Here is a 20,777-nt window from a genome sequence, read left to right as displayed (position 1 = left end):
CTACTCCACGCCAACCCACAGTACGCCTACGTGGCGTTCCCAGACGGCCGACAGGACACGGTCTCTCTGCGGGACCTGGCGCCCGCCGGAGATCCCCACACCCCCCCAACACCAATCACCACCCCCTCACTCCCGTCGGTGCACCCCACAGCCACCCCCTTCCTGGGGGGATCGGTTCTCCTCCCAGGCCCGCCCAGGAGTAAGGAAACAGAGAGGGACAGCGCGATGCTCCCAGAGTCGACCGGACCCGAGCCAGCACCACCACCACCACCACCCGGGCTGAGACGATCAGAGAGGGCGACCAGAGCACCATCTCGACTCATCGAGTCGACTTAAGATGTATATAATTCAGTGGCCCAGTAAGGCGGCATTGTTGTAAATAGTTAACGCTGCTAATCGGGTAAAATGTGAATAATTCAGTGGCCCAGTAAAAGCGGCATGGTTGTATATAGTTCAATGGTTAAGGCACCGACCCTGTAAACCCCTACCACCCACCACCCACCACCCCGCCGGGTTCTTTATAACAAGGGGAGAATGTGGTGGTATGTATTAGGGGTAATACGGTACACCATGAATGCCGAGGAGCTATTGGAGGACAGATGCTGGGTCCCAATTGGATCTGCCGCCTACTGGGCTCCACCCAGATAGGCGGGGTATAAGAACCCGGTTTACTCCCCGCAGCTGCGTTCTGTGACTGAGCTGCTGGGGAACAAGTCTGAACAAGTCTGCTCAATAAAGCCTCGATTGAAGTTCTCTACGTCTCGCCTCGTGTGTGATCGATGGTGCTACAGGGTCCCCAGTCGGTAGTGGGGCTGGTAGTCGCGTAGGTACAGGCGGCCTCTTCTAATTGCTCCCATTCTACCCCTGGGTGACTGTCCCGGAATGAGTGGTGTAAGCGCACATCACTCCTCTTTTAATAGTTAGTTGGGACTGCAATCTCTCTATCTTGCGCAGGCATTTGGTACGGTCGGTTCTGCACGCACTATTCCCTTTCCCTGCTTGATGTAAGACTTTTACTGCAGCTTGCAGGTCGCTGCATTTCAATTTTAATTCTTCCAATTGTGCTAGCACATTGTCTTTGTCACTAATTTGCAAAGAAGGCCTGGAGAGAGATGCAGTGGTATTTGTCAAGGTTCATCCCGAGCAGCTCTGTGACACAGGACTCTGTGCTCTACCGATTGTTTCCAGGGACACACACCGAGACAAACATCAACTGCTGCTGGAAGGTCATCAACTCGGTGCACTGTAGCTTTTGCTTAGCCTTATCGTACTGAGCCTGAAACTGGCTCATTTGTGTATGATTGAGCCGGTGATCTCTCCTCCCTCTGTGCTACGTCGTCTTCTAATTGGTGAATGCATGTGGGGGCTCCCATCATGTCTTGCTGTAATTGTGTGATCTGGGTATCTCTCGCTTGTTTCATGTGGTTTAACTGTTCGTCTTTGCTCTCCATTAAATTGGGTTATTTGAGCTTCTCTGTCCCATTTAATTCTAACTATCTTCCTCTCACTTCCACAGAGTTGTTCCAGGCAGCTTGCGGTCGCAATCGCCTTACTTAGTTTGGACGTCCTCTTTGGACCCACCTCTGTATGGGCGTGGCGCCAAACATTTCTCCTCTGGATCCCTGATCCGATGCCGGGGTGTCACCCCACTGCACCTATTTGGACCATTTGCTACTCAAATATCTACGGAGGACTTCCTCCCACTCGCCATGACTGGTCAGTCATATTTTGAAATGTAGGGACTGCCGCGGGGCATTGGGAACTGATTGGGGTAGGGGTCCTGTTTACACTAAATTCCCTCCTATAGAGTATTCCCAATTCTCTTGGCTATCCTAATGCTAAATACAGTTTGTAAACCTTGTGTTCCAGACACCTAGTTTGTGCCCCAATTTTACTGATCGAAATCTGTATTAGTCCCTCACTCACTGAAGATGGTGTGTCACGTGGGGCATTTGCCCTCTTAATTCAGGCTCAGACGGAGTGTTGGAAAAAACGGGTTGATGCGTCCGACTTCGGAGCAACCTATCACTTCTTATCGAAAGACCATCTGGCGTGCCAAATGTTGTATCTGTAAAACCTCAGATACTTTCGAGCAGTTCAAAGTTTTACCTAGGTGTCTTTATTAATGAGGAGAACAAACCACAAACACAAGTTCAAATTCAACAATATTTATTGAACACAATTAACCCTTAAATTGTCAACAAAATATAATAGAGGTACCCAAGATAGAACATAGAACATAGAACATAGAACATTACAACGCCGTACAGGCCTTTCGGTCCTCGATGTTGCGCCGACCTGTGAAACCACTCTAAAGCCCATCTACACTATTCCCTTATCGTCCATATGTCTATCCAATGACCATTTGAATGCCTTTAGTGTTGGCGAGTCCACTACTGTTGCAGGCAGGGCATTCCACGCCCTTACTACTCTCTGAGTAAGGAACCTACCTCTGACATCTGTCTTATATCTATCTCCCCTCAATTTAAATGTATGTCCCCTCGTGCTAGACATCACCATCCGAGGAAGAAGGCTCTCACTGTCCACCCTATCCAATCCTCTGATCATCTTGTATGCCTCAATTAAGTCACCTCTTAACCTTCTTCTCTCTAACGAAAACAGTCCCTCAGCCTTTCCTCATAAGATCCTCCCTCCATACCAGGCAACATTCTGGTAAATCTCCTCTGCACCCTTTCCAATGCTTCCACATCCTTCCTATAATGCGGCGACCAGAATTGCTCGCAATACTCCAAATGCGGCCACACCAGAGTTTTGTACAGCTGCAACATGACCTCATGGCTCCGAAACTCAATCCCTCTACCAATAAAAGCTAACACACCGTACACCTTCTTAACAACCCTCTCAACCTGGGTGGCAACTTTCAGGGATCTATGTACATGGACACCGAGATCTCTCTGCTCATCCACACTGCCAAGAATCTTACCATTAGTCCAGTACTCTGTCTTCCTGTTATTCCTTCCAAAATGAATCACCTCACACTTTTCTGCATTAAACTCCATTTGCCACCTCTCAGCCCAACGCTGCAGCTTATCTATGTCCCTCTGTAACTTGTAACATCCTTCCGCACTGTCCACAACTCCACCGACTTTAGTATCATCGGCAAATTTACTCACCCATCCTTCTACGCCCTCCTCCAGGTCATTTATAAAAATGACAAACAGCAGTGGCCCCAAAACAGATCCTTGTGGTACACCACTAGTAACTGGACTCTAGTCTGAACATTTCCCATCAACCACCACCCTTTGTCTTCTTCCAGCTAGCCAATTTCTGATCCAAACTGCTAAATCACCCTGAATCCCATGCCTCCGTATTTTCTGCAGTAACCTACCGTGGGGAACCTTATCAAATGCTTTACTGAAATCCATATACACCACATCAACTTATTTACCCTCATCCACCTGTTTGGTCACCTTCTCAAATAACTCAATAAGGTTTGTGAGGCACAACCTACCCTTCACAAAACCGTGTTGACTATCTCTAATCAAATTATTCCTTTCCAGATGATTATACATCTTATAAACCTTTCCAAGATTTTGCCCACAACAGAAGTAAGGCTCACTGGTCTATAGTTACCGGGGTTGTCTCTACTCCCCTTCTTGAACAAGGGAACAACATTTGCTATCCTCCAGTCTTCTGGCACTATTCCTGTAGACAAAGATGACTTAAAGATCAAAGCCAAAGGCTCAGCAATCTCCTCCCTAGTTTCCCAGAGAATCCTAGGATAAATCCCATCCGGCCCAAGGAACTTATCTATTTTCACACTTTTGCTAACACCTCCTCCTTATGAACCTTAAGCCCTTCTAGTCTAGTAGCCTGGACCTCAGTATTCTCCTCGACAACATTGACATTTTCCTGTGTGAATAGTGACAAAAAATATTCATTTAGCACCTCTCCTATCTCCTCGGACTCCAAGCACAACTTCCCACTGCAGTCCTTGACTGGCCCTACTCTTACCCTAGTCATTCATTTATTCCTGACATATCTATAGAAAGCTTTAGGGTTATCCTTGATCCTACCTGCCAAAGACTTCTCATGTCCCCTCCTGGCTCTTCTTATCTCTCTCTTTAGGTCCTTCCTAGCTAACTTGTAACTCTCGAGCGCCCTAACTGAACCTTCATGTCTCATCTTTACATAAGCCTCCTTCTTCCTCTTGACAAGTGTTTCAACTGCTTTAGTAAACCACGGTTCCCTTGCTCTACCACTTCCTCCCTGCCTGACAGGTACATACTTATCAAGGACACGCAGTAGCTGTTCCTTGAACAAGCTCCACATTTCCATTGTGCCCATCCCCTGCAGTTTTCCTCTCCATCCCATGCATCCTACGTCTTGCCTCATCGCATCATAATTGCCTTTCCCCCAGATATAACTCTTGCCCTGCGGTATACACCTATCCCTTTCCATCACTAAAGTAAACGTAATCGAATTGTGGTCACTATCACCAGATCAGTGTATCCTGCTTGCAAAGGTGGCTTGGTAGGCTATGGATCTGGTCTCTGTGTTCCTCTGGTCTGTCTTCACGAAGGTGGTTCTCACTGGCAGTCTCTTCATTATTTTCTTCCTTCTTTAGTCTGTTCTTCTCTTCTCTGGTCTGGTCAAGGTCACCTCCCACGCGGAGTCTTCGCTGCCGAGGGGTCTGGAGTGTCTACTTTTATCCCCCTTTGGCGTCGCACCCATTTCCCACTTCCTGTAGTTTTTTGCCATTGGGTTTCGAGAGGGGATTTTAGTGTCCAATGATCCGATTGATGCATGGTTGACAGGTCACCTGGGCCCGCCTCATGTGTCCAGTGGTGTTATTCAGTCGCACACCTTTACCAAATAAGGTGACGGCGGGAACTCTAGGCACCCGAGAGTCTGGCCCAGCCTGGACTTGCAACAATAGATCGGTGCTTAAAAATCGGATCGATTATCTCTTTATGGCTGTTTGACGGGGCAGGTATGGACATGCCTTGCCAGTTCAAATTCTCATGGGGCTGTGTGCTGGGGAGACTGAGCCATGTTTTAAAGTGCCGATTCTTTAATTTAAAATGGTCAATTTTAATCGGGCCTAAAAGCTAGGTCACCACAACATCAAACCTCACCTCCGGCTCATGGTTTGCCTTCAGTCCTCTGCAGTCTCCAGAGAATGTCAACCAGACCTGCTGGAAAGAGAGAGAGTCATCCCTCACAGTAGGCCTTTCAGGAGAGAGTTTAGCTGGATGTTTGTGGGAGAGAGTTAGTTGGATCCCTCCATCAGGCTGCCAGAATCAAAACTGAAACCAAACCGGGGCCCTCGTGACTGAAAACATTCCAGTGGGGTCAGATCCAATCACCACCCGTTACTGGGCAGGGCACAGCCTTCTGGGCCAATTCATCGTCTGCCACTCAAATCAATCAAACTGAGTCCCTGCCAATCTCTGTCATTGGTGTCGGACAGTCCACAACTCCGGTTTGAACCAGCACAGACCAACACAGTGGTCTCGCCTGCTGCAGATATCTTCTGTTTCAATTAAAGGCATAGGCCACCGCTTTCTTCTGTTTGCCTTAAAGATGCATGACCATAAACCATCTATGCATCAAAACTGTAACGGCAAAAATAAAATAAATGGTAAATAAGGGTGTTATGATGCCCTGGGAAGTAAGGGAGTGTGGACTATCCGATTCCCATTAATTCGGGGCAGAGCTTTCCCCTTAACAGAGAAGGCTCCACAATATAAAAACCCCAGCCTGGGTGCAGTCGGGAATGGTGACCTTTCAGGACATGGGTGTTTAGTCGAGTATCCTAATAAATCTCTTGGTTATATCCTACAACACCTCCTCCACAATAGTCCTCAATACCAGAGCCCCGCAAGGCTGCGTACTTAGCCCCTACTCTGCTCCCTGTACACACATGACTACGTGGCAAAATCTGGTCCCAACTCCATCTACAAGTTTGCTGACGATACGACCATAGTGGGCCGGATCTCGAATAACGACGAGTAAGAATACAGGTGGGAGATAGAGAACCTAGTGGAGTGGTGCAGCGACAACAATCTCTCCCTTAATGCCAGCAAAACTAAAAAGCTGGTCATTGACTTCAGGAAGCAAAGTACTGTACACACCCCTGTCAGCATCAACGGGGCAGAGGTGGAGATGGTTAGCAGTTTCTCCTAGGGGTACACATCTCCAAAAATCTGTCCTGGTCCACCCATGTCGACGCTACCACCAAGACAGCATAACAGCGCCTAAACTTCCTCAGGAAACTAAGGAAATTCAGCATGTCCATATTAACTCTTATCAACTTTTACAGATGTACCATAGAAACCATTCTATCTGGCTGCATCACAGCCTGGTATGGCAACTGCTCGGCCCAGGACCGCAAGAAACTTCAGAGAGTCATGAACACAGCCCAGTCCATCACACAAAACTGCCTCCTTTCCATTGACTCCATCTAAACCTCCCGCTGCCTGGGGAAAGTGGGCAGCATAACCAAAGACCCCTCCTACCCACCTTTCTCACTCTTCCAACTTCTTCCATCAGGCAGGAGATACAGAAGTCTGAGAACACGCACGAACAGACTCAAAAACAGCTTCTTCCCCACTGTTGCCAGACTCCTAAATGACCCTCTTATGGACTGATCTCATTAACACTACACCCCTGTATGCTTCACCTGATGCCGGTGTTATCTAGTTATATTGTGTACCTTGTGTTGCCCTATTATGTATTTTCTTTTACTTCCTTTTCTTCCCATGCACTTAATGATCTGTTGAGCTGCTCGCAGAAAAATACTTTTCTCTGTACCTTGGTACAGGTGACAATTAACAAATCCAATCCAATCCAACCGTACATCAGGAATCAGGGTTTCTTGAAAGATAATGTGCCCACAATCTCTACCACCACTTCCTTTAATATCTTAGGATGCAACCCATCAGGTCCAGTTGACTTATCAGCCTTTAGCCCTGTTAGATTCCCAATATCTTTCTCTCGTGGTAGTTATTGTATTTATTTCCCCCCCACCCCCCTTTTTTCTGCCCCTTAATTATTTAGAATTTTTGGAACATTATAAGTGTCCTTCCACCGTGAAGACTGGTGCAAAGCATTCATTTAACTCCTCTGCCGTTTCCCGGTTCCTCATTATTATTTCCTCAGTCTCATTCGGTAAGGGGCCCTGGTTCACTTTGGCTTCCCCTTCCTTTTTATATATTTGAAGAAGCTCTTACTGTCTGTTTTCACATGACTATCTAGATGACTGTAATTTCCTGGCAGTGGGGGAGGCACTGGATGGATAGAACATAGAACATACAGCGCAGAAGGAGGCCATTCGGCCCATCGAGTCTGCACCAACCCACTTAAGCCCTCACTTCCACCCTATCCCCGTAATCCAATAACCCCTCCTAACCTTTTATGGTCACTAAGGGCAATGTAGCAAGTCCAATCCACCTAAGCTGCACGTCTTTGGACTGTGGGAGGAAACCGGAGCACCCGGAGGAAACCCACGCAGACACGGGGAAAACGCGCAGACTCCGCACAGACAGTGACCCAGCGGGGAATCGAACCTGGGACCCTGGCGCTGTGAAGCCACTGTGCTAGCCACTTGTGCTACCGTGCTGCCCATGATGAACACATGGACAAGTCATTTAAGTAAGAATGTACACACAGTGCTGGAAAAACTATTGTATTCCAACACTCCAAATTCCCAACTTGAACGGGAACCCCCCACTCAGCCCACAGGGGTAGCGCGTTCCGCCCTGCCTTAGATGATTGGATCACATGATCATCCTGGGTTTTGCCCCTTATAGAGGCACGCGACCACATTTACCCTCAGTTTATCTTTTCCCTCTCTTTTCTTTTGGGTCACCTTTTGATGGTTTGTAAAATGTTCCCAGCTCTCTGGCTTGCCACCACCCTTTGCCACATTATATGTTTTTTCTCTCAGTTTAATATTGTCCTTCATTTCTTTGGTTAGCCATGGTTCCTTCCCAGAATCTTCCTTCTTAACTGGGTGTATCTTTGTCCTGAGTCATGGGGCTGGATTCTCCACTGGCGGGATTCTCCGTTGCACCAGCAGCGCACCCACGTCTAGGAAACCCCATTGGCCGACTGACGGGACGGAGAATCCTGCTTCCGGCGAGGGCACGCCGCACCAGAATCCCGCCCATGAACTATTTTCAGGAACGTCTGCCATTGCTGATCAACCGCCGTCCCCGCTAAACTCCTTCCCCATCCACCCCAGCCAATTCTGCCCTCATTCTTTTGTAATTACCCTCATTCACATTTAGCAGATTTGTTTCTGACCCAAGTTTCTCACTTGCAAGTTGAATGCTAAATTCTACTATGTTATGGTAACTGTTTCCTAAGGGATATTTTACTCTGAGATGGTTCACTAAACCTGCCTCGTTGCACATTACCAGATCCAAAATAGCCTGATCAGTCATTGAATCCATGACATCTTGTTCTAGAAAACGTAATACTCCGTCTTGGTTACCTCAGCCAATTTGATTTTCTCAATCTACGCGGTGGCATGGTAGCACTGTGCTTAGCACTGTTGCTTCACAGCACCAGGGTCTTGGGTTCAATTTCCGTTTGGGTCACTGTCTGTGCGGAGTCTGTATGTTCACCCGGTGTCTACCTGGGTTTCCTCCCGGTGCTCCGGTTTTCTCCCACAAGTCCCGAACATGCTTGTTAGGTGAATTGGGCATTCTGAATTCTCCCTGTGTACCCAAACAAGCGCTGGAGTGTGGCGACTGGGGGATTTTCACAGTAACTTGATTGCGGTGTCAATGTAAGCCTACTTGTGACACAAATCAATATTATTATTACTACGAGAAGATTAAAGTCATCCATGATTAATATACTGCCTTTTTTACAAGCCCTCAGTATTGCCTGATTTATTCTCCATCCAGTATAGCTACTGTTTGGGGGCCTCCACTGCCAGAGGGCCGAAGGGCCAGTTCCTGTGCCGTATAATAATGCCACCAGTGTCTTCTTCCCCTCTTCTCTCCACCAAGGTGGATTGTACATCTTCCGATCAAAGATTATTGTGAATTGAAGTTGCAGTATAAAGGAATGCAATGCAGAAGCACAGGGGTTGACTGTAATTATCAAGGGAGGTTTATTATAGGGATCTGAAATGTACAAGGGCTTGAAGGAGACTAAGGCTAAAGATCCTGAAGAAGCCAGGTGATGTTCAGGACTATCACGTGAATAAAGAGACCATGAAATATCACAACAGCAAAATACATTTGGATAAAGATAATTTCTTACATTCAGATTTATTCCATCACAGATTAACAAAGCTACCCCACCACCCTTTTCTTCTCCTTACAAAAAGTCACATTACCATCAATATTCCGTTCCAACCTTTGACCTGCTTGCCACCAGCTCTCTGTAACGTCAATAAGATCATACCCAATAACTTTGTTGCATGACGGTAATGCATTTATTTTGTGCCAGTCAGTACAGAGGGAGTGCTGCACTGTCAGAGGGTCAGTACTGAGGGAGTGCTGCACTGTCAGAGGGTCAGTACTGAGGGAGTGCTGCACTGTCAGAGGGTCAGTACTGAGGGAGTGCTGCACTGTCAGAGGGTCAGTACTGAGGGAGTGCTGCACTGTCGGAGGCTCAGTACTGAGGGAGTGCTGCACTGTCAGAGGGTCAGTACTGAGGGAGTGCTGCACTATCAGAGGGTCAGTGCTGAGGGAGTGCTGCACTGACAGCGGGAGTACTGAGGGAATGCTACACTGTCAGAGGGAGTGCTGCACTGTCTGAGGCTCAGTACTGAGGGAGTGCTGCACTGTCGGAGGCTCAGTACTGAGGGAGTGCTGCACTGTCAGAGGGTCAGTACTGAGGGAGTGCTGCACTATCAGAGGGTCAGTGCTGAGGGAGTGCTGCACTGACAGCGGGAGTACTGAGGGAATGCTACACTGTCAGAGGGAGTGCTGCACTGTCTGAGGAGTGCTGCACTATCGGAGGGTCAGTACTGAGGGAGTGCTGCACTGACAGCGGGTGTACTGAGGGAGTGCTGCACTGTCGGAGGCTCAGTACTGAGAGAGTGCTGCACTGACAGCGGGAGTACTGAGGGAGTGCTGCACTGTTGGAAGGTCAGTACTGAGGGAGTGCTTCATTGTCAGAGGGTCAGTACTGAGGGAGTGCTGCACTATCAGAGGGTCAGTACTGAGGGAGTGCTGCGCTGACAGTGGGAGTACTGAGGGAATGCTACACTGTCAGAGGGAGTGCTGCACTGTCTGAGGAGTGCTGCACTATCGGAGGGTCAGTACTGAGGGAGTGCTGCACTGACAGCGGGCGTACTGAGGGAGTGCTGCACTGTCGGAGGCTCAGTACTGAGAGAGTGCTGCACTGACAGCGGGAGTACTGAGGGAGTGCTGCACTGTCGGAAGGTCAGTACTGAGGGAGTGCTTCATTGTCAGAGGGTCAGTACTGAGGGAGTGCTGCACTATCAGAGGGTCAGTACTGAGGGAGTGCTGCGCTGACAGTGGGAGTACTGAGGGAATGCTACACTGTCAGAGGGAGTGCTGCACTGTCTGAGGAGTGCTGCACTATCGGAGGGTCAGTACTGAGGGAGTGCTGCACTGACAGCGGGAGTACTGAGGGAGTGCTGCACTGTCGGAAGGTCAGTACTGAGGGAGTGCTACACTGTCGGAGGGTCAGTACTGAGGGAGTGCTGCACTATCAGAGGGTCAGTATTGAGGAAGTGCTGCACTGTCGGGGGGGGTCAGTACTGAGGGAGTGCTGCACTGTCAGAGGGTCAGTACTGAGGGAGTGCTGCACTGTCAGAGGGTCAATACTGAGGGAGTGCTGCACTGTCAGAGGGTCAGTACTGAGGCAGTGCTGCACTCAGAGGGTCAATACTGAGGGAGTGCTGCACTGTCAGAGGGTCAGTACTGAGGCAGTGCTGCACTGTCAGAGGGTCAGTACTGAGGGAGTGCTGCACTGTCAGAGAGTCAGTATTAAGGGAGTGCTGCACTTTCAGAGAGTCAGTACTAAGGAAGTGCTGTACTGTCAGAGGGTCAGTACTGAGGGAGTGTTGCACTGCGAGAAGGTCAGTACTCAGGGAGTACTGTACTGTCAGAGCGTCAGTACTGAGGGAGTACTGCACTGCGAGAGGGTCAGTACTCAGGGAGTACTGCACTGTCAGAGGGTTACTTATCGAGAGTGACATCCAGGACAGTTATCACATTGCTGTTGGTGTGACCTTGCTGAAATTTCTGGTGAGTTTTCTACATTACATCAGGGGCCTCCCTGAAAAAAAAATTCTTCATTGGCTTTGAAAGGCTTTGGGACCTCTTTTGAGGGGTTGAAGGGGATGGCGGAAAGGAAATATTCTCGTTAGTGCCCTGGTCGGGAACTGACTCTCGCCATGAACTGTCCTCCCAGTAGCTAATTCTAATTTTCATTTTCAGAGGGACTTGTGCAAGACCATTTCTTGCAGAGGGTGATGTGCAGCATCAGCAGTGAGCTCAGCATCCTGTCTCTGTGCGTGAAAAGTCAACCCCCCCCCCCCCCCCCCGCCCCCCGCCAGCCTCACAGAAGCAGCTGCTAGTCTGTTCAGAGCTATCGGTCGCATCTCGAGTACGTTCAGATGTTCTCCCTTGTCTTTTAAATACGACGACTCACTTCACTGCAGCAGACTCACAGCAGGATCTGGACTCTGTGTTAAGTGGCAGAATTTACATATCTGTCCAAGGAGTGTCTGATGGGGCAATGTAGAGTGAGCTTTACCCTGTATCTAACCCCGTGCTGTACCTGTCCTGGGAGTGTTTGATGGGGACAGTGTAGAGGGAGCTTTACCCTGTATCTAACCCCGTGCTGTACCTGTCCTGGGAGTGTTTGATGGGGACAGTGTAGAGGGAGTTTTACTCTGTATCTAACCTCGTTCTGTACCTGTCCTGGGAGTGTTTGATGGGGACAGTGTAGAGGGAGCTTTACTCTGTATCTAACCCCGTGCTGTACCTGTCCTGGGAGTGTTTCATGGGGACAGTGTAGAGGGAGTTTTACTCTGTATCTAACCCCGTTCTGTACCTCCCCTGTGAGTGTTTGATGGGGACAGTGTGGAGGGAGATTTACTCTATATTTAACCCTGTTCTGTACCTGTCTTGGGAGCGTTTGATGTGGACAGTATCGAGGGAGCTTTACTCTGCATCTACCCCCATGCAGTAGTGGTGCTGGGAGTGTTTGACGGGACCAGTGAAGAGCGAGCTTACTCTGTATCTAACCCCGTGCTGTACCTGTCCTGGGAGTGTTTGATGGGGACAGTGTAGAGAGGGCTTTAATCTGTATCTAACCCCGTGCTATACCTGTCCTGGGAGTATTTGATGGGGACAGTGTCAAGGGAGCTTTACTCTGTATCTAAGCCCGTGCTGTCCCTGTCCTGGGAGTGTTTGATGAGGACAGTATAGAGGAAGCTGTACTCTGTATCTAACCCCATGCTGTACCTGTCCTGGGAGTGTTTAAAGGGCGTAGTGTAGAGGGAGCTTTACTCTGTATCTAACCCTGTGCTGTACCTGTGCTGGGAGTGTTTGACGGGCACTGTGTAGAGAGAGCTTTACTCTGTATCTAACACTGTGATGTACCTGTCCTGGGAGTGTTGGATGGGGACAGTGTAGAGTGAGCTTTATTCTGTATCTAAACCCCTGCTCTACCTGTCCTGGGAGTGTTTGATGGAGATAGTGTAGTGGGAGCTTTACTCTGTATCTAACTCCATGCTGTACCTGTCCTGGGAGTGTTGGATGGGGACAGTGTAGAGTGAGCTTTACTCTGTATCTAAACCCCTGCTCTACCTGTCCTGGGAGTGTTTGATGGAGATAGTGTAGTGGGAGCTTTACTCTGTATCTAACTCCATGCTGTACCTGTCCTGGGACTGTTTGATGGGGACAGTGAAATATTCCATTGGTCTCTACCCTTTGCTCGTCTCTGAAAGTTTGCTCCGCTCTATCAGTTTTATTAAGGATGTTGTGCAGTTTCTATATTCAATGTCATTGCATCATCATCTTCTTTCATTTCCTTTTCAGTAGTTCCAGGAGGTTCTGTTGAGAGAGCAATGTTCCCAGTTGAAATAATCACATTCTTTCTGGTGATGTTGGAAGGTAAGAATGAGGCTAGTAGCATTGCGCACTTTTGCAAACGTCTCTGAGACTCAAAGCAGTTTCTGCAAAAACTCTGTCTGCCATTTGCATTTATGTAGCACCTTTCACTTAATGCAGCATCTCATGATGCTTCACAGGAGCATAAATCAGACAGGTAATTGACCCAGAGACACTTCAGGAGATATTTGGGTCAGGTGACCAATAGCTTGATCAAAGTGATCGGATTTAAGGAGCGACTTTAGGAAGAGAGAACGAGACGACAAGAGTGAGAGAGAGCGAGTGAAAGAGAGAGAGTGAGAGTGAGAGCAAAAGGGGGAGAGAGAGCGCACGTGAGATAGAGCACGCAAAAGAGAGCGGGAGTGTGAGAGAGGAGCGAGAGAGATCGTAAGAGGGAAAGTGCACGCAAGAGAGGGAGCGAGAGCGAGGGAGACACAGAGAGGTTTAGGGAGGGAATTCCAGAGCTCAGTGCCTCCAGGCAGCTGAAAGCACGGCGCCAATGGTGGAGCGATGGAATCGGGGGATGTTCAAGAGGCCGGAATTGGAGGAGCACAGAGATCTCAGAGAGATGTAGGGACTGGAGTAGGTTGCAGTAAGGATTTGAGGAAGCTGCAGAGATAGGGAGCATTGTGGTGCTGGAGGGGGTTACAGAGATAGGGAGAGTTGTCGGGGCTGGAAGTGGTTTACAGAGATGGGGAGAGTTGTCGGGGCTGGAAGTGGTTTACAGAGATGGGGAGCGTTGTAGGGGCTGGAAGTGGTTTACAGAGATGGGGAGAGTTGTAGGGGCTGGAAGTGGTTTACAGAGATGGGGAGAGTTGTAGGGGCTGCAAGTGGTTTACAGAGATGGGGAGAGTTGTAGGGGCTGGAAGTGGTTTACAGAGATGGGGAGAGTTGTAGGGGCTGGAAGTGGTTTACAGAGATGGGGAGCGTTGTAGGGGCTGGAAGTGGTTTACAGAGATGGGGAGAGTTGTAGGGGCTGGAAGTGGTTTACAGAGATGGGGAGAGTTGTAGGGGCTGGAGGAGGTTTACAGAGATGGGGAGAGTTGTAGGGGCCGGAAGTGGTTTACAGAGATGGGGAGAGTTGTAGGGGCTGGAAGTGGTTTACAGAGCTGGGGAGCGTTGTAGGGGCTGCAAGTGGTTTACAGAGATGGGGAGAGTTGTAGGGGCTGGAAGTGGTTTACAGAGATGGGGAGAGTTGTAGGGGCTGGAAGTGGTTTACAGAGATGGGGAGCATGGTAGGGGCTGGAAGTGGTTTACAGAGATGGGGAGAGTTGTCGGGGCTGGAAGTGGTTTACAGAGATGGGGAGAGTTGTAGGGGCTGGAAGTGGTTTACAGAGATGGGAAGCGTTGTCGGGGCTGGAAGTGGTTTACAGAGATGGGGAGAGTTGTAGGGGCTGGAAGTGGTTTACAGAGATGGGGAGAGTTGTAGGGGCTGGAAGTGGTTTACAGAGATGGGGAGCGTTGTAGGGGCTGGAAGTGGTTTACAGAGATGGGGAGAGTTGTAGGGGCTGGAAGTGGTTTACAGAGATGGGGAGAGTTGTAGGGGCTGGAAGTGGTTTACAGAGATGGGGAGAGTTGTAGGGGCTGGAAGTGGTTTACAGAGATGGGGAGCGTTGTTGGGGCTGGAAGTGGTTTACAGAGATGGGGAGCGTTGTTGGGGCTGGAAGTGGTTTACAGAGATGGGGAGCGTTGTAGGGGCTGGAAGTGGTTTACAGAGATGGGGAGAGTTGTAGGGGCTGGAAGTGGTTTACAGAGATGGGGAGCGTTGTAGGGGCTGGAAGTGGTTTACAGAGATGGGGAGCGTTGTAGGGGCTGGATGTGGTTTACAGAGATGGGGAGCGTTGTAGGGGCTGGAAGTGGTTTACAGAGATGGGGAGTGTTGTAGGGGCTGGAAGTGGTTTACAGAGATGGGGAGAGTTGTAGGGGCTGGAAGAGGTTTACAGAGATCGGGAATTATTGTGCAGTGGGCTTTGAAAGCTTTTCCAATCGTGTCCCTTTCTGCTCCTCTCTCTGTTGCATTGACAAATATGATGATCCCTCCTCAACACCCCGCCTCTGGTTCTTTTCCCGGTTCTCTACATTCTGTGTCCTCTCTGGTTACTGAGCCTCCTGTCGCTGGGAAAATCTCCTTATCGACTCTATCCAAACCCCATCCCTCTTGATTTTGAACATCTCGATTCAATCATCCCCTGAAACTTCTCTGCTCCGAGGAGAACGATCCCAGCTTCTTAGTCTTTTCCGCATTAGCTGAAGTCCACAGATCCTCGGCAATGTTCTGGTAAAGCTCCCTCCGCGACCCTCTTTCTGGATTACACATTCTTCCCGAATTGTGTGCCTGGCCCCAAATTGAGACATGCACCTCATTGACAGGCTTCACAGGGAGCGTTCCAGTCACATTCCATCAATGTGGGAGACCTGTGCTAATCGTGTACGGGAGATACCAACCCAGTGCCCACTCAGAACCACCGCATTGAGGCTGAGACAGCAGGAGTCCTTCCCTCATCTCGGCCTGCAGTCAAAGAGTAGATTTGATGCTACTCTTCGTCTAAACCAAGATTCAGCACCCTCGATCGCAGGGAGAGTTAGTTTTGACTAGTTCTCCAGCGCCCAGGACTGTCAACACCTGGTGGAAGTTAACAAAGTTAATATTGGATCGGGAAAATCTGCTGGGGTATGAAAGCAAAAAGGCGTGGGGGGAGGGGGGGGGGGAGATGAATTGGATAGAGTTGACGCAACTCCATCAGCAGAACAGCCTCTTCCTGTTTTGTATCACTATGTCAATCCCTGCGATGTGACGTCACTGACGAGACCAGCATTTAGTGTCCATCCCTAAATGCCCATTGGGTATGTGGTAGAGGTCACCTTCTTGAATCGTTGCTGTCACATGTGGTGTAGGTACACCCACTGTGCTGTTAGGTAGGGAGTTCCAGGATTTTGACCCAGCGACAGTGAAGGAACGGCCAATATCTTTCAAAGTCAGGATGGTGAGTGACTTCGACGGCAACCTCCAGGTGGTAGGGTTCCCATATATTTGCTGTCCTTATCGTTCTAGATGATAGAGGTTGTGGGTTTGGAAGGTATTGCCTAAGGAACCTCGGTGAGTTGCTGCAGTGCATCTTGTAGACGGCTGCCAATGTGCATCGGTGGTGGAGGGAGCGAATGTTTAAGCTGGTAGATAGGGTGCTGACCACAATGCAATCATTTATGTACACAGTTTTGGTTTCCATGTCCCTTGATTAGACCACAATGGGAGCACTGTGCACAGTTCCGGTCTCCATATCCCTTGGTTAGACCACTTTGGGAGCACAGTGCACAGTTCCAGTCTCCACATCCCTTAGTGAGACCACACTTGGAACTCTGTGCACAGTGCCGGTCTCCATATCCCTTGGTTAGACCACACTGGGAGCACTGTGCACAGTTCCAGTGTCCATATCCCTTAGTTAGACCACACATGGAGCACTGTTCACAGTTCCAGTCTCCATATTATAAAGGTTCGATGTAGACACTAGATGATCCCAGAACTGAGAGGTTATAACCATGTTTCTGGAAACTCTGAACAGGCGGGGCTCTTTGCTCAGGAAAAGTGAAGGCTGAGGGGTGATGTTATGTTATGTTCTCGGTGTAATATAAGCAGCTTCCTTGTGGTGCACTTGACAAAGGAAGGTTCAGACGTGGAGATAACCTCAACACGTTTATTAAACTATTTACACTTCTATTACTTGGGTTCGACACTACTGCTAATCCTACTATAGCTACCCAGACTGACTAACCAGCTGCTGCAATCCACGTGGTGGGTGTAATATTGAATCAACCCTGTGTCTGTACTCACTGACTGTCTCCACTGGAAAGAGGCTGATCATGTGTGTGGTGTCCTTTATATATGGGTTGGAGTAATGCCCCCCTGTGGTTGTGTCACCTCCTTGTGTATCGTGAATGTCTATTGGTCGTGTCCTATCTACTTGATCTATTGGTTGAGTCTGTGTGTGTGATGTTTCTGGTGCTCCCTCTAGTGTCTAGCTAGCCTACATGCATTTACACTGATGTACATCACTACAGCCCCCCTTTTTTATATGTTACATATTTTCTGTACACTTTAAGAAAATTGAACAAAAAACAGGTAGACAAGTTAAGGTATATACAAGTCATGGGAACAGTGATTAAACAATAAGTCCAAATCATTCGTGTGAGTCCAAAAACCATCAATCATCATGGTCAAATGTCTCTCTTGGTTATGAACGCCATCAACGTCCCTGTGCCACAGGAACCAAGAAGTGGTCAAATCACTTCGCTGTCTGATTTGGAGTCCCTTTCTTTTCCCGATGTTTGTGATGGTGCTGTCGGATGGCATCTTGTAGCTGATAAGGTGTTGACGTTGAAGAGATACCATCAACAGTATCATTCGAGGTCATGGATGTGCCATATGTTGAAGTTGGATAAGATTGTACATGCTGGTTCTGGCCACGTGTTGTGCAGGAAGGGTGATCCTGCTGAGAACCGTTGAAGCTTGTCGAATTGGAAACAGAATTGCTGCTCGCAAAAATATCTGGTGATGGTGTGAAACTAGAACCTTGCACCTGATAGGAATATGCCGTCTGGCCAGGCTGGGGTGCAGCAAATCCTGGGCAGTAACTAAGGCATCCAGTCTGTAGTGCAGATTGCGCTGGCGGTAGTACTCCTTCGGTCGTGATTCCATTAGTGGGCAATCCGTAGTGCTGGCCTGTTTGAGAATATGCTGCATAGACTGCTGGCTGCTGCATGCCTGAATACTGGGTTTGTCCAGCATGAGCTGTCATTGGCTGCACTGCTGGTGTGGAAAAAATGTGTGGATATAGCTGTGGTGAATATTGGTGTATTCCTCTTGGACTGTAGCCGCTGCTTGTTATTACTGATCCAGTGTAATTGTTAAGTGATCCATCTCCTGTCATTGTGGCATCTGCTGTCACCCTGAGCGTGCCATCACTGAGGTTGCGGCACTCCCTGTCTGGAGTAAAGTCCGGCTTACGTGAATCAGAGTTGGCGTGTGGTTGCTCCCCATCTGGAGTCTGGTCTGTTTTAACTGAGTCATTGTTGGTTCGTTGATGCTCCCCGTCCGGAGTCTTAGCAGGTTCACTGGAGTCAGCTGAGATTTCTTGAAGCTGCACGTCTGGAGTTGGAACATGCAGGAATGCATTGGCTTGTGGAGGGGTTCGAGAGAATGAGGGTGGAAGTATCGTGGTGTCACTGGACTCACCAGTGGTCTCACAGTGATCGGTGAGTGCCTCTGTACACACTAGCTGAGGTCTGTCACTTTGCACATCTTGCATGGGAAGTGGGATGCTGTCGTCACTCGTCTCACATACCGTGGGTAGAGCCTCAGTAGCTGCTTGTTGTTCACTTGGGTTGGGTAAATTGTCAGAGTCTTCATCTGGTGGTGCAAACAATGTGGGTGGGCTGTCATTGTCTTGCTGTTGTCCTTCATTTGGGCTTGGAGTGCCATCGTCACTTTGTTCTTCACTGTAGCATGATAGACCGTCATGGTCGTCCTGCTGTTCTCTGGAGCGTGGTAGACTGTCATAGTCTTCTGGCTGTTTACTTGAGCATGGTAGACTTGCATCGTCTGCCGCTAGTTGGTCAGAGGAGGTTGCTAGACCCTCATGGTCTTGTTCCTGCAAGGACTGCGCTCTGGTGTCTTGCGTTTCTTCTATCATGGAGTCTGTCCATGAGCTCGCTGTGGAGGCTTGTGACACTGGAGTCACTTCTTGTTCATGCAAGGACTGCGGTATGGAGTCTTGCGTGTCTTCTTTCATAAAGTCGGGAACCCTGAGCGGTGCGTGGACCATGCTCTGTGTGGCAGCAGGCCGCTCTCTGTGGGCTTGTACCACTCTCTGTCTCTTGGTGTCAGGCTGCAGCATCATCCTGCACTCACGAGTTGGGATGTCATATCTGCTGGGCTGAAGATCCTCAAATCCGAAGAACGAATCTGCGTCGGATTCAATACGGGGGTCGCCAATATGCAACACGTCTAGTTGCGGTTCGGATTTAGTACTGGGGTAGCCTCCCAAGGTGAAAGGTTCGTCTGAGTCGTTGTCTTCTAGGACCATATCATCACTGTTTGCGTCGGAGCCGGCATTGGGCTTGCAAGGTACAGAGAAAATGTAAAGGTCGGTATCGAAGTATTCAAGGTCGGAATCATCGGTTTGGGCGTAGGTAACTGCTTGTTGCAGGGTTCTTCGGAGGTTAATTTCATTCCCTGGTTCAATTTGAGGCATTGTGCTGTTATTCCAGGAGAAGGAAAGTTGTTTTACGGCTTTAAAAGATTTTTTCTTTGATTTGAGATTGTTTCTCCTTTAAATGGGCGTGGTCCGGGGCCTCTGACATCATGATGCATGTGACATAGCACGTAGGAAGGGATTGCGCATGCGCAGATCGCTGTTCCTTTACTGATGGCCGTTTTCGTGATTGCACATGCGCAGCGTCTCGCACATGCGCAAACGGACCTTCCCGTTCTGTGCGCTTCTCGCGCAACTGTGCAAGTGCAGACCCTTTAGAAAGATGGCCACCGACCAAAATTGTTCCCTGCTCCGGGATCTCGGCCTCGTGGTAAGTACTGGCGCTTCTCTTACCTTTTCTTGCTGGTTGGAGTGTGTTTTCCTCACAGTATTTGCCGAATTTGTCCAGGACTGCCTGGAAGTCGCTCCTGTTTTGCCCCTTGGAGGACTTGAATTTTTAAAAGATTTCTTCTGCTCTGGCACCGGCGATGGTGAGGAGAAGCTCTGTTTTTTCAGGATCGGCCACTTCTTCTAGTTCGGCTGCCACCAGGAAGATTTCAAACCTTTGCCGGAATGCCCGCCAGTTTTCGCAGAGTTCGCCATGGCACTGGAGCCGCTGCGGAACCCGGATCTCGAACATCTTGCCTGGGTATCGTTGTTGGTTGTCACTGTATACTGAGGTATGGCTATATGGATTGAAACAGTTCAGTCCTGGTACCATGATTCGTTATGTTGTAGGTGTAACATAAGCGGCTTCCTTGTCGTGCACTTGACAAAGGAAGGTTCAGACGTGGAGATAACCTCAACACGTTTATTAAACTATTTCCACTTCTATTACTTGGGTTCGACACTACTGCTAATCCTACTATAGCTACCCAGACTGACTAACCAGCTGCTGCAATCCACGTGGTGGGTGTAATATTGAATCAACCCCGTGTCTGTCCTCACTGACTGTCTCCACTGGAAAGAGGCAGATCATCTGTGTAGTGTCCTTTATATATGGGTTGGTGTAATGCCCCTTTGTGGTCGTGTCACCTCCTTGTGTATCATGAATGTCTATTGGTCATGTCCTATCTACTTGATCTATTGGTTGAGTGTGTGTGTGTGATGTTTCTGGTGCTCCCTCTAGTGTCTAGCTAGCCTACATGCATTTACATTGATGCATATCACCACAAGGGGGTGATCTGATAGAGGTCTTTAAAATTCTGAAATGAGTTTTGATTGGGTCAACATAGAGAAAATGTCTCAACTTGTGTCAGAGAGAGACGAGAACTCGGGACCATCGATAGGTGACAGTCACTAATAAATCCAATGGGGAATTCAGGAGAAACTTCCTTTACCCAGGGAGTGGGGAGAATATGGGACTCGCAACCACATGGGAGTGGAGAGAATGTGGGACTCGCTCCCACTGGAGAGTGGGGAGAATGTAGGACTCGCTCCCATAGGAAAGTGGGGA

The 20,777-nt window shown here is 49.0% G+C and overlaps 1 protein-coding gene across 3 annotated transcripts in view; it reads left to right on the top strand.

Moving 5' to 3' along the window:
- The first annotated feature begins 11,051 nt into the window (after positions 1-11,051).
- LOC140386509 (myelin-associated glycoprotein-like) overlaps positions 11,052-20,777 on the top strand; it is a 66,785-nt gene continuing 57,059 nt past the window's right edge. The window contains exons 1-2 of one of the 3 annotated variants that reach the window (XM_072468903.1): positions 11,052-11,201; positions 13,002-13,076. In XM_072468903.1, coding sequence (XP_072325004.1) covers positions 13,031-13,076 — 46 coding nt within the window. In that variant the 5' untranslated portion in view covers positions 11,052-11,201; positions 13,002-13,030. Of the gene's footprint in view, positions 11,202-11,556; positions 11,646-13,001; positions 13,077-20,777 lie in introns of those variants that run through there. The other 2 variants (XM_072468902.1, XM_072468905.1) reach the window with 2 other exon arrangements.

This window comes from Scyliorhinus torazame, chromosome 12 (assembly GCF_047496885.1).
Source record: "Scyliorhinus torazame isolate Kashiwa2021f chromosome 12, sScyTor2.1, whole genome shotgun sequence".
NCBI classification, from domain to species: Eukaryota; Metazoa; Chordata; class Chondrichthyes; order Carcharhiniformes; family Scyliorhinidae; genus Scyliorhinus; species Scyliorhinus torazame.
The sequence above is the reverse complement of the archived record's forward strand: the minus strand, read 5'-3'. Positions and strand labels throughout refer to the sequence as shown.